Below are 13,579 nucleotides of genomic sequence, written 5' to 3' on the forward strand. Positions count from 1 at the left end.
CCTCAGAAGGATAATGACTATGGACTGAGATACTGCAGTTAAGAAACTGCTATTAGAAATACCCCCGACAATTTTCCAGAGAGGTACAAGACATAATACAGGAAAGAGGTAAAAGATAATGAGTCAAACCTCATGTCTTCTCACCTCACCCTGATATGAAATAAAACATTTGGAAATACATAATTTACAGAAGTGTTGAAGGCTAGAGAAACATATTCCATCAGAGCTTTTTATTTTTTCTTTCAATCAAATGAAAACAAATAGGTATTTGATTTACGGAAATACAAAAAGACTAAATTTGCAGACTGTTTTAACACTAGGAAGGCAATTATGTGTAACATTTTACACAGTGTTGCTCAAGAGGTTAAGATGAATGTTTTCAGTATTTACTGCATACATTAGTAGTTAGTATTATTTTCTTTACTTTGGAATAATCATAAATTTCGTTACTCTTACTTGAATTTCATTGACATCCTGAGTATATAATTTGTCTCTTGTCTTCTTCTCTCCCTCTTTGATTTTATTTGAGAATAAAAACATAAACAACGAAAAAGTAAAACTGTGGCAGGACATAGAAATGGGAAAGGAGACATAGAAAGTCTTGAGGTGAAACTTTCTTCTACAGAATGAGTGGTCAGATAAGAATTCTTTAAACATCTCCTTCCAGATGAAGAAGGCTAAAAAAGTGCTGTTTGAATCAGATGATGAAGAAGAAGAGAACTACAAAGTTCCAGAATATAAAACAGTAATAAATGTTTCCTCAAAAGACCAGCTCAACATTACACTGTCCAAGTTAGGACTGCAAATGTTGAGTAACTTGGGCACGGTAAGAAAGATTTCTTAACTATGTGGTGTTAGAGCTGCTAGATGAATACTTGCAGAGATCATCTTGGTGAAGTTTCACTCAGTGTGTTTATGTTTTGTATTGATTCTTTGCTTTCTAGGCATTTGCTGAAGCAGCCAGTCAAACTTCAGACGTCTTCAAAAAAGAACGAGCACCATTTGTAATAATAAATTCTTTAGGAGTTCCCATCACGGTCTTGCCTAGTGATTCCTTTAGTGTCCTTAATGTTGAATTTGGATCAAAAATATTTCATTTAGAAGACAAAGAGAGTTTAAATATGGATTTTGTCAGAAGTAGAAGTGAGAGTGACCAGTTCACAGCAATGACAACACTGAGTAGCAAGAGATTTTACATTCAGATATGTAAGTTCTAAAGTTCATACATTTTCTGTTTTTGTAAATGTTTATCATCCTTAATACAGTGTCTTGTACAGGTCAATAAATTTTGGAGGACAACATAACATGAAAGGAGTGTCTGTTTGAATTCTACATGCATGGCAGTATTTGAAATCCTGCTTTAGCCTTTACAGCTTAAAGTTATATATATAATCATACAAATTAATTTATGCAGGATAGGTTTTTTCTGCTGTGATAAATTATTTATGTAATAATATTTATTGAGTCAGATATTTGTTTGCATTTATATTTTATTGCAGGATTCCGCTGCTGAAAATAATTTTTGTTTTAAAATTGAGTTCTGTATATATGTGTGTTTATGGAAGTTACTCTTAAAATGGATGCTTTTAAAAAAAGATTGTTTTAAATAATTTTAAACACCCATTGCTAAAGCTAAAATTAAAATTCAGCTATTTTTAATGGTGAATTTGTTTAAAATTTAAATTGATTTATTGTAGCAATTGGCAATTTTTCAAACTTGACCATTTGATGAATTGTTTTTACAATATAATACCTGTACCTTTTTAATAAGCTATTACATCTTTTAAACATTTCCTGTGAGGCACTAATTTTATTTGCAGTAGCAAAACCCACTTAAATATTTGAGTGATGGACTCATTTACTCTTTTCCTAGTGGCAAGAAAAGAATCTTTGCTGTTTCCTTAGTAACACTGCAAGGGCAGTGTATTAAGAGTGCTGATTGTACTTTTTCATCAGGCAGGTGTTTTTTTTATTCTTTAGGTTGAATGACACAGAAAGTTCTATTGAATACACATTTTTGTCTTTCAGTTATTTCTTTATGCTCCTTTTGTGAATTTAATGTCTCTTCGTGGAAATTCTAGGTCCACATAATCATTCTGCTGTGGAAAAGATTCCATTGACTAAAGTGGGTCGATGTATTTACAAAGTGAGACACGAGGAATCAGGTGTTGAAAGGTCCATCGTCAGTCAAATTGACACTGTTGAAGGAAGCAAGATGATAACTATACGTTCCCCTATTCAGGTCATTATATATCCATCCATTTGATTTTTTAATGAATGAAAGGAATCCTGTAGTCAATAAAGAAACATTGAAAAGACATACTTTAAAACTTCTCTGAGTGGTCCATATAACTTTGCTTTTTGTTTGATTTTTCAAGAATAAAAACCATTTTTAAAGTGACAGATGGACTGGATGCAGGTAGACATCAATCAGACTTTGGATCAGGACATTAATTAATAATGTTAACTAATACTGACTGTAATTTTGGTCTTGAACTATTTGTTTTGTATGAACTAATCAAACTTCAAATTTCATCTCACCTTGGTTCCACAGGTTATCCTTCAGTCAGGTTATTTAATTTTCTTCATCCTGTACCATTGATATGGTATTTTCAAATTTAGTACAGTGTCAGTTGAAAAGTGAGATGAGACCTTTAGGTATATATGTCTTTAGATTGCATAGTAGTTTTTAAAGACATTATGTGGTTTATAGCTAGAGTGATAAATTAGATACTGCAGTTCTATAGAGATAGTGTACTTGTTACATTTCAGTTGCTTTTTTTCACTCAAAATGGTTCATGACTTGGTTAATAACAAAATTTACTATTATTTTCTAAATTATTTTTTTTCTAGGAGCTAATTAAATTAACCCTAAAATAAATAAAAATAAATAAATTGCAGGAAAGATAACTAAGTGTCCTAAGTGGAATGGACATTAAGGATTTAACCTGAAACTTCTAACTTCCCTTACACTTCCACTGTATGGATTTTTGAACCTTGTATCTATTATATTTTTAGGACACCACTGTTTGGAAAGTTACCATATAGCTGGGATTTACTTTCCTTTGGTTTTTCAGAGTCTTGTGTTTCTCCTTGAAAAGCTTTTTGCAGTTAACATATCTATTTAATAAATAAATATAGCATTGAACTGCACAGCCAGGTCATTTAAAAATATTTGCTGTTTTAGAGGCAGTTCTTCTGAAATACTGACCTTGAATGGTATATGGGTAAGATGAAAAACAAGACTTCCCAGACTTGCTTTGTTAAGCTCAAAATACTTTGTCTTTACAGTTTTTCCTAATGTGTGTTGCTGGATTTTTATTTTACACAGATAAGGAATCACTTTTCAATCCCTTTAAATGTTTTTGAAGAAGGAAGATGTTTAGGGACTGCTTCGCCAGCAAATGAATTCAACATACCCTTTTCTTCTTACAGGTATTTTATTGTATTTTTCTCTTATTGTAGAATATGTCTCTACATTTTTGATTATTGTATCTGTACAATTATGCTAAAAAATTTGTTTACCCTTGCTACCTAATACTGAAATAATACTGTGCTGTCATTGTTAGGTAGGATCTTTTCAGGGCATGTAGTATAAGTTAAACAGAGTACTATTTCATTGTTGAATCGGAAGGATTTTGAAATAAAATTTTATGAATAAGTTAAATTAGCTAAGCTACTTTAAAAATCTGAGCTCGTGTACTTTTGGAACACAGTGATTGCAGTCTTAGTGGGTGATGTTTGGTGATTAATGCAGCTTTTTTGTTTTTTTCTGAAAAGGCTTCTTTTAATTTTTTTGATATTTTCTTGATAATTCTTCTTCTTGATAATCTCTTACTCTGACGTAAGAGATTAAAAGCTATACATTTAGACTCTATCAAAGATGTAAAAAAGATACATCAACCTTAGAAAAACTTAGCATATAGCATAACTATGTTATTATCACAAGCTAATAACAAAATTGCAACGAGTTTGAATGTAAACTTTAGTTGAACTGTAACAAAGTTTTATGTAGGTAGGTTTGCTTTGATGGATTTTTTTTATGGTTGCAGAGACTTTTCCCTTCTGTTTTCTCCCAAACACTCTCCTTGTTTTTAATAGTGAAAGCTATATATCTCCTTTATTACTATGTTGTACTGTAGATTCATTAATTCTTTGATATTTCTAACCATCTGTATGAGATTTAGTGATGTTCTGATTCCTTGCAGAGATGAGTTCCACTAGGCAGTCAGGAAATGTGTTAAAACTGTTCAGAGCAGCTATATTAAATTAAAGCCATTGCCTTATAAAAGCCATGTGTGTAAATAATCCATGAACTAACTTGGTGCTTTATATGACTGAAAAGAAGGGCACTTTCTGTGCCTTGGTTTTAGGAGTAAGTTGTTGATCCAGGTCTTTAGCTTGGAACAGGAACAGAACAGCACCTGTAAGGAAATTCAGTAGTCTCTTCATAAGAATCTCCAATTACCCTTTCTTTGTAAGGGAAGCATGTGGAGGTATGGAACAAAAAACCCAACTGTTAAAATAATGTGAGATTTTGGGATCCAGTCCATCATTTGATTCCTCCTTTAATCAAGATAGAGGCAGGCAATGAACTACTGCTAGAAATCTTAAATACAAATAATACTAGAATGTCCCTGTTGCATAGTACTTTTTTATAATTGAAACATTCAGTCACATGTTAAGTGTTTAAAAATGTTTTCATTTACAGATCCGTACTGAGTTTGCAACCACTAGCCAATGAAAATGGAGTGGGTGCAGAATTTGATATGTGTGAAGGAATTACTTTTGATGAAATTATGAAAAATGTTGACAGTTTGTTACAAAGGAAATGCCAATCTGTGAAGTCAACTAACCACTCACTTATCATCAATATTGTTCCTGTAAAAGATGCATTGACCACTTCATTAGGTGCAGAAGATGAATGGGATTTTCCATATGTTGTTCATTTATGGCCTTCCGTTCTTCTCCGCAATCTTCTTCCTTACCAAATAACTTACTCTGTAGAGGTAATTGTATAATGCTTGAATTTTAGTGATGTTTCCCACTTAAAATGTGAAAGCTGTTTGAAATGGAGATTAGAACAAAGGGGTTCTGATGGAGTATTTTTTAAGCAAAATCTTATAAAGGCAAGACTTATATAGTCTAATAAAGTCTGTATTTCCAGAATTGAAATATCACAGAATGTGAAATGTGGTGTTATTAAGCCATACTTTAGATATATATGCAAAAGAAAACTTAACACTGTACAAGTTGAGCCCTGTGAGAGTCGCTCAAGTGCAACTTCAGCCTAATTAAATAGTGCAGCTTTTTCTGTGAAAAATGTCTTGGGTGAATCACCCTATGTTAGCATTTTATGTGCAGTCAGTGTTTCAGCAGTAGCATACTTTTCTCAGGCCTGCCTTTTTGCCAGGTTTTGGCTTGAACTGCAGCTTACTGCTGGACTTCAAATTGTTTCCAGGTGAAATTAAACAATTCGGTGCACTTAGACTGTTAATAGACATTCTTTCCAGTGCCAGATGAGAGACAGACAAACTTGACTAAAATACCTAAAACATGCAGTGTGCATGCATTCCTCAACAGTGTAGGTTTCATTGTATGGATCTGGATTGTGCCCCACTCCTTATTGATGTTGCTTAGGATAATGGAAATACAATTGGGAGACAGATTTTTTTTTTTTAGATGATCTTAATATTTAGTATTTGAACTCAAGTAGTAATGGTAAAACACTAATAGTAATACTTCACCACAAGTAAATAATAATTTAATTTAAAAAAAAAATTACTAGGACTGGAGCCTGTAGCTTATACCATATGTGTGGAAGTAGCAAGCTCTGTATGTCTTTTACAAATTTAAATTTACTGAAGAAAATACTGTGTTGAGGAAATTTGTCATGTAAGAATATTTGTGTGTTTGAATTTGATGACAGATGGGCTTTTTGATGTTGAATATTGATGACCATGCATTAAGGTTCTCTTTGCAAAGTACTGTTTTAAGGTAGATGTTCAGGAAAGTAGCATAGTTAAGTAGTGCAAAAGGTATTTAAAAATTGTGCCTAAATAGCTTGCATCCTAATTTTTAAAGCTAATTAAAAACTAAAAGTTTCTATTAATTTTGTGTATGATTCATGAAAATGTATCCTGTTTGGTATCTGATTGTCTTTTTAAGGGAAATGGGAACAAATATGACACTCTACAAGAAGGATGTTCTGCCCAGATTCATAATGCAGTCTTGGACCAAACAAAACTAGGTTTGCAGTTGCTTAACTATCTTGATCAAGACTGGAGAAGCGAGTATCTTATAAAAAGCAATCTACCTGATATCAGCTTCACAACATTTCAGTGTGTCACAGAGCTGGATAAGACTGAGCTGGATATTGCTGTTCACGTGACCTACACAACTGGGCAGATGGTAATAGAAATTCACAGTCCCTACTGGATGGTGAATAAAACTGGTCGAATGTTACAATACAAAGCGGATGGTATTCACCGCAAGCATCCTCCAGATTACAAAAAGCCCCTCCTTTTTTCTTTCCAGCCTAAAAACTTCCTTCAAAATAACAAGGTATTGTATTTTGCAAACTTGACAGCTGTATACTCCCTTATGTTGCTGTATGAAAGCATTTTTACACTTTAAAATGTGTTTACTCTATCCTGTGCTCTGTAAAAGGCATGAAACCTATAATATCTCTGTCTAAAAACAGTGTTCTAAATAAGCATGTAGTCAAATATGCTTGAGATAGGAAATTTGCATTATCAGAGGTATTGTTAAGGAAGAGATCCTCACTTTGAAAGAAGTAGTTCACAGAGAAGTTGTTTTCTAAATAAAACAAATTCCTTTTACATTTAAACTGCATCAATAAAGGTTCTTATTCCAAATAAGTCAGAGAAATTGTGTAGGAAATGTAAAGCTGCGGTACTGGAGCAATGAATGCTACGTGGAAAATTAATACTTGCAGTGGTGGTTGGTAGATTGGTTCTGGGTATGTAGAATGCTAAGGTTACGTTCACCATTTGAGTTTCCCTAATTTTTGAATCATGAATATTACTGATGGATGAATGATATGAAAGAGATTACAAGAGTGCATTGATTTTCCTTTGAAATTTTAATTATGATGATTTTTAAACAATCCTTATCTGATTACTTCCTCTGAATTGTATTATACTTAGAACACTTCTTCCACATGGGTTATAACTAAGCATGGTAGAAAATACATCTATGAGATGATACTGGCAGTTGTTATGTCTTGATTTTTTAATAGAAACACCAGTATTTCCATTTATCTTTATGCATAATTTATATATGTAATTTTAAATGTTGTCAGTGACTTGTAAACTGAAAATTAATTCAGGGTGCTTCTTCACAGGCGCAGCTTCGGGTAACTGACAGTGAACTGTCTGATCCATTTTCACTGGACACTGTTGGAAGTCATGGTTCTGTGAAATGCAAGAGTCATAAAAAGGAATATCAAGTGAGTTAAATTTATCTTCCAAATTAATGATTTTCAGGAGATACAAAGGGGGTTTAAAAAGTGTACTTAAAATAATGTCCTTCTGTTCACAGGTTGGTATCACCATAAACAATAGCAGTTTCAATATTACCAGAATTGTAACCTTCACTCCATTTTTTATGATTTCAAACAGAAGTAATTACACTTTGGAAGTAGCTGAAGAGGGCAAGGAAAAGTGGATTCCCATTGTTTTGCAACAGGTAAACTTATAATGGAACCTATTCCAAGTTGTTTCACTTAGGGGAAAAAGCTGGTTTGGACACTCTCTCTCTCTCTAATGGAAAATATGAGCCATATATAGTGTTCCATGACAATGCTTGACTATACCATACCTTTTCAATAAATTATCTGTATCCTTTACCATTTCTCAGTATTCAATTAGGACATACTGTAAAGCTGGTTTACCTTGTAATTGGAATTTTTTTATTCAGTCACTTTGTATCATAAATAGTCTGAGAAAAAGACCTCTGCTATATTATATTATTACTGTATTATCTCTCTGCAGTGGCACCGGAGCTTCTGTTCAGTTTAGCAGTGGTATGTGGTAGAATATTTTGGTTGACCTGGTATGCATGAAGCCACTTAGGTATGGGGAGAAATTCCCTCATGTGATTCAGTTCAGAGTGATCCAAATGGTTCTTCTGGGTTGAGTCTCACTTCTGCTACTAAGTGCTCAATGCATACTTCCTAGAAAGAGATCCCTGACCCTCAGGCCAGGTGGTGTGAAAATGGGTTTAGGGTTCTTGTCTGTGCTGCAGAGACTTTGCAGACTTCGTGTGCATCTTGGTGGTTTGCACTGCAGTATCACACAATTTGTTTTATGTGTTTTTGGGTCTTGGGGCCATCATGCCTTCCTGCAGGACTTGTAGGAAAAGCAGTGCTTGTTTGGGATAGTGTTGGACGTTTCTTAAAGCTGTAAGTGATCTGTAGTGCCTTCTGGGAAGAGTGAATCCTTCCCCTTCCCTAGAGCCTAATCTGAAACAGTTTAGCCTAAAAAATAGTGTGGTTGAAGGCCCAGTTAATTTCCTTTAGAATCCTAGAAGTACAGGATTGTTAGGCTTGGAAAAGATTTCTTAAGATAATGTATCAAGTCCACCCACAAACCTCGCACTACCATAAAAAAATCACCACAAAAATAAATCCCCAAATGCCACATCCACAATTTTTTTAACGCTTCCAGTAATGGTGATTCCACCACTTCCCTAGGCAGCCTATTCTAATGCCAGACTTTCCTTTTAGTGAAGAAATTTTTCCTTATAGTCACTTTAAATGTCCTCTGGTGCCATCTGAGGCTGTTTCCTTTGGTCCTGATGCTTGGAGATCAGCTCCCCCTTTGCCACATCCTCCTTTCAGGCTAGTTGTACAGCGTTATAAGGTGGCCTCTGAGCCTCCTTTTGTCCAGACAGAACAATCCCAGCTCCCTCAGCCACTCCTCCTAAGACTTGTGCTCTAGACCTTTCAGCAGCTCCATTGCCATTCTTTGGACACACTCCATCACCTCAATATCAGCATTGTAAATACTCCAAGTGGTTACTAAAATGCTTGCAAACCAAATTGCAAAAGTTAAAAAAATATGTTCAATGAGATTCCTAACCAAATCTTTCTGTTATTTTTTTGGTACCTTCAGTACATGCTCCTCAGCTGTGCATATTATCTTAAATGATACAGTCAATAAAGATGTGCCATTTAAATAGCATTATTTCAGTTAATGAAATTGATGTGTTGTTCCATTGTGATTTTTATTAAGTGTGCATAAAGGTTTAGCTCTTTATATGTTGAAGTCGCTTCAGCTTCCCATTATGCTTATCATTTTCAAAATAAGTTTCTTTGCTTTTACTCAACAATGGACTGTTTGTCATATGCCTGCCTGTTCGTTCTATTTCTTAATATTCTTATGTTCCTCTGAATCAAGGTTTTTTGCTTGGCCTTACATAGTTTTTGAGTTCTTTGTATGTATGATTCCTCCTCTAGTTTATTGATAAAGGTCTGAAATGACTGCATCACTATAGCATTGTATGTGTAGTAGTATGGGCAACTTCATATCTAATTTCTTACTCTTGGGAAATATAGTCAGATGGTATTACTTCTTGTTTTGTGGTTTATATTTGATATATCTTTGCTATTAGAATGAGCTAAAATATTTACAAAAAGTTCTGAAATTTCTGCAAAAACTACTCAAAGGTAGTAGTTTTGGTAGTTGAAATACCTTCTGCGTGTATCATCCCTAGGTTTCCATGTTGGCTGTTTTATTTGTATGCTTACAGGATTTTCTCGCTTGTCCCATAAATGTCAGTGTTTCTTAGGTGTTTCATAATTGTACTGATTAAATCTTAGTCTTCTTTCAGTAATAAAGTATCCAGGGAAGACTAAGATCCTGAGTGATCTTAGGATCACTCCTAAAAACTTCTGAAAAGTTAGATATGGCAGTTTACCAAATAGAGGTGTACGAGTCAACAGAAGAATTTGTATCCCCTTCTAAACCTGTTTTTGCATTGTGTCGATATTTTTCCCTTTGATAGGAGGTCTCTAAAAATCCATGTTGTGACAACCTTGGTCTGCCAGGGTTGTTCTTTTGTAATTCAGTTGCCTCATACAATATCCAATAGTTCATCTCTTCTAAATGTAGGTAGTATCAAGCCTCTGTTCGTCTGTCTTTAATCTGTCTCTGTTCTTAATCCAGAACAATTTCCAGGAGCAAGTTTACATCTGATGCTGTTGCTAAGATGGTTAGCTCTACTATTCTGATAGTCTAGATTTTTAAATTTATATTTAATTTATAATTTTTAATTATAATTTATAATATATTTTATATATATATATATATATAATATATTATAATTTAATAATAATTTTAATTTAATCTATAATTTTTGGAGTATTTCTCACATTACTCTCATACATTAGGTAAGAGGTCTTCAAAAATGAAGCAGCTTATTGAAATGTTAATGCATATTTTGGCTTGCTCCTTTCTCCCACTATTCTATTTTTTTGTCATTTTAAGTTGAGCAGAGACTTTCCTGCTGATTTTTTTAAAATTCACTCTTCTTTCTTAGTGATAGATAGCTTGTCTTTTCAGGAAAGAAAGCAGTTCTTAAGTAGAATTGATCTTCTCTGAGACGTCTTCCATGTCCCATCTTTCCCTGTGGAAAGTACTATATATATCAGAAACCTTAATCACTGTTTCTAGAAAAATGCATTGTTTGTCAGAGATTGCAATAGAGTTTATTGGACAGTGATTAGTGTGCAGTGGTTTGCTAAGGACAGTCCTTTGAATTATGTGTAGTGCAAGGCAGTTGATCAACAATTATCCTTATAGAAAGAAGACATTGCTGAAGACTGTTCATAAGACCAGTGCTAAATATAAAATAAAGATCCCACTGTGGAAGCAAAACTGTTGTATAAATATAACATCTGGTGAAGCACTTAACAAGTGTGTGGTAAAAGGCTTGAAAATTTCATCATTATGTGACACAATCTCTGGCTAAAGTCTACTACAAAAATTTTTCAGTTCTCATAGTTGATTCTGTAATGTCTTGTTTAGCCAGTCTTTTTTACTTACTTGGTTTGGATTTTAAAGTTCCATTTACTATTGACTGATTCTTCTTGAATTTCTTCTGGGCTCAGTTAATTCCATGTTGAGACTTACATGCTGAGTTTTATTATAGTTTACAGCTCAATTTAAATTTCCTTTGTCTGTGGGATACATGTTGATGTAAATTACGCCTTCAATCTTACCGTTTAACTATATTTTTTTCCCTTGTCTTCCTGCTTCCTGTGGTGTGAGAAACAATGGGAAAGGGAACTTAGTGGCATGGTAAGTTGGTGAACTAGTCTTTCACCACCGAAGAATTAATTCTAGGATTCAGATGCAGTTAAATATGGACATCTCATTTCTTAAACTATGTTAGAAAAAAATGGTTTTAAAATTTTGGATGCTGCATGTCAACAATTTGAAATATGGGAAAGATGGTCTATCTAAAAAGACTTTGACTCTTGATAGCTGAGAGTTACTATTAGTAATAGCTTGTTATTGTGGCAGGATTCATTTAAGAGACTTCATTTGTTACCATTAAAACTTTTGTCTTCTCTGTCTCCTGGTTGTTTCCATTTAGCAAGCAAACTATTGAAGAGAGATTGCCTTTGATATTTTTAAATCCACAATGGTTATTATTTCAGCTGTGAATATGAATAGCAGAAGGTGCTTTCTGATTTAGCTGCCTAATGCTTCATACTGTGTGTTTTATACTCATATGTTTATATGTACTTTTACATATGAAACACTTCTAGAAGGACTGGTAGTAGCTGACGTCCTGTGTACTCAAGTTACCCTGGGGTGGCATTTATGCTAATGTCCCATTTTGTTGTCATTCATCATCACTGTCAAATTGATTTGAAATTTATATTTTTTTTTGGAAAAGGTCTGCTAATAGAAGAAAATTTTAATCTTTTTCATTTTATCAGCTTGGCATTTTCAATGTTCTAGTTATTTTATACTCTGGATTTTATGAACTTTTTCCATTTTAAATGTACTTCTTGTTGTAAATATGAAGTCCTACTTTTTCCACTTTAGTTCCTTACTCCTTACTTTCTTCACTGTAGTCAAAATTATTTCTTGACTTCCTTTCAATGACTTCGTTTCAATTTACTGTATTCAGGTAAGTGATAACTTTCAGGGTTTTTAAATAGGGTTTCTGATCCTAATTGATACACTTTTTGATAGACTTCATTAGATGAATTTTGGGCTAATGTGAATGGCATTTAAAGCCTGGTTTGTATTTTGACTTTGAAATTTCTGATTTTTTTAGTGCATTCCTTTTTGGCCTGAAAGTGATGCCAACAAACTGCTTGTTAGAGTTGAAAATTCTGATCTCCCTCCAAAGAAGATAAATTTTGATCAGCAAGAAAACTGTCTTTTACTGCATTTGGACAATAAGGTAACATATTGCCTTCCATGTTTACATGTTAAGTAAAATAGGATAAATCACTTTTTAATTTTCATTCTCAAATTGTTTTCCCATGCTATCAATTATTGCAAAACCTTACCTGAAGAAAATATTACGTTTATGCAAATGCATTCTCATGCTCTCTCTTTTGTGTGTGTACAAACAGATGTACGTAGGTATTCTGTTTTAAGCGCTTCTCTGGAGAGCAGTTCTACAGGAGCTAAAATACAGATTGTTTTGCAAATATTCTTTGTGAGAAGTATTAATATTAGTTCTAAAGTAACACTGAATAACTTTGACTTCACTAAATTTACTTGTATGTTGCAGATAGTCTCTTCTAGGGGTAGTTTTTAAGTAGGTGAGTGGTGTTTGTAGTATAATGTTCTTGAGGCCATGAATGTGTAAGCTTGTAACAAGGAAGGTAACTCTACTACCAGTCTAACTTTTTACGGTACAGAACTCTCCTGCATAGTATTAATTACAAATTGTAATACCTGCTACCTAGTATTTAGATAAGGAAATATTTTGAAGGTATGATAAAACAGCTGGTTTTACTACATGATAGTTTTATCTTATGATGAGAAGTTCTTCAAAATATTACATTACATTTGCTTTGCATTTACATTGACTTCGGAAATCCATTCCACTGTTATTTACTTTAAAATTTTTACAACTGATAGCTTGGAGGAATTGCAGTGGATGTTAATCTGACTGAACATTCTACGGTGATTACCTTTTCTAATTACTATGCTGGTGCAGCTCCATTTCTGTTGATAAACCATACCAAAGAGGAAATTATTGAGTATGGACAAAGGTATGTATGAAGAGGTTTAGTGTGGATGTTTGTATGAGACATATGAACTGTATTGTATATTGTATATTATTGAACAGTTTTGTATATTGTAAGCATGCATTCTCTAAAGAAGCCTGTTTTGAGGAAATGGCTGTCAAATTTTGTCAGAGCACCCAGAAATCTTTTGCTTGGTAAATTGAAGGCAATGAATTGTTAGCAATGTTAAATACTGCTAGGCAGTTTTACGAGTGAGGTGTTTTGTGGTGTCTTTTTATATGAATTTTGTGGCCTTGTGACATCTACATTCCTGGTGGGGGGGCAAAGGATGTGCTT

At 33.6% G+C, this 13,579-nt stretch overlaps 1 protein-coding gene across 5 annotated transcripts in view; it reads left to right on the plus strand.

Annotated features, from left to right (window-relative positions):
• VPS13A (vacuolar protein sorting 13 homolog A) overlaps nucleotides 1–13,579 on the plus strand; it is a 109,681-nt gene that overhangs the window by 58,003 nt on the left and 38,099 nt on the right. For 3 of the 5 annotated variants that reach the window (XM_064736813.1, XM_064736815.1, XM_064736816.1), the window contains exons 43-53: nucleotides 668–826; nucleotides 945–1,206; nucleotides 2,082–2,242; nucleotides 3,332–3,435; nucleotides 4,712–5,009; nucleotides 6,169–6,564; nucleotides 7,367–7,471; nucleotides 7,564–7,709; nucleotides 11,285–11,324; nucleotides 12,316–12,444; nucleotides 13,134–13,267. In XM_064736813.1, coding sequence (XP_064592883.1) covers nucleotides 668–826; nucleotides 945–1,206; nucleotides 2,082–2,242; nucleotides 3,332–3,435; nucleotides 4,712–5,009; nucleotides 6,169–6,564; nucleotides 7,367–7,471; nucleotides 7,564–7,709; nucleotides 11,285–11,324; nucleotides 12,316–12,444; nucleotides 13,134–13,267 — 1,934 coding nt within the window. Of the gene's footprint in view, nucleotides 1–667; nucleotides 827–944; nucleotides 1,207–2,081; nucleotides 2,243–3,331; nucleotides 3,436–4,711; nucleotides 5,010–6,168; nucleotides 6,565–7,366; nucleotides 7,472–7,563; nucleotides 7,711–11,284; nucleotides 11,325–12,315; nucleotides 12,445–13,133; nucleotides 13,268–13,579 lie in introns of all 5 variants that reach the window. The other 2 variants (XM_064736814.1, XM_064736817.1) reach the window with 1 other exon arrangement.

The sequence above is a fragment of the Zonotrichia leucophrys genome, chromosome Z (genome assembly GCF_028769735.1).
Source record: "Zonotrichia leucophrys gambelii isolate GWCS_2022_RI chromosome Z, RI_Zleu_2.0, whole genome shotgun sequence".
Classification (NCBI taxonomy): Eukaryota; Metazoa; Chordata; class Aves; order Passeriformes; family Passerellidae; genus Zonotrichia; species Zonotrichia leucophrys.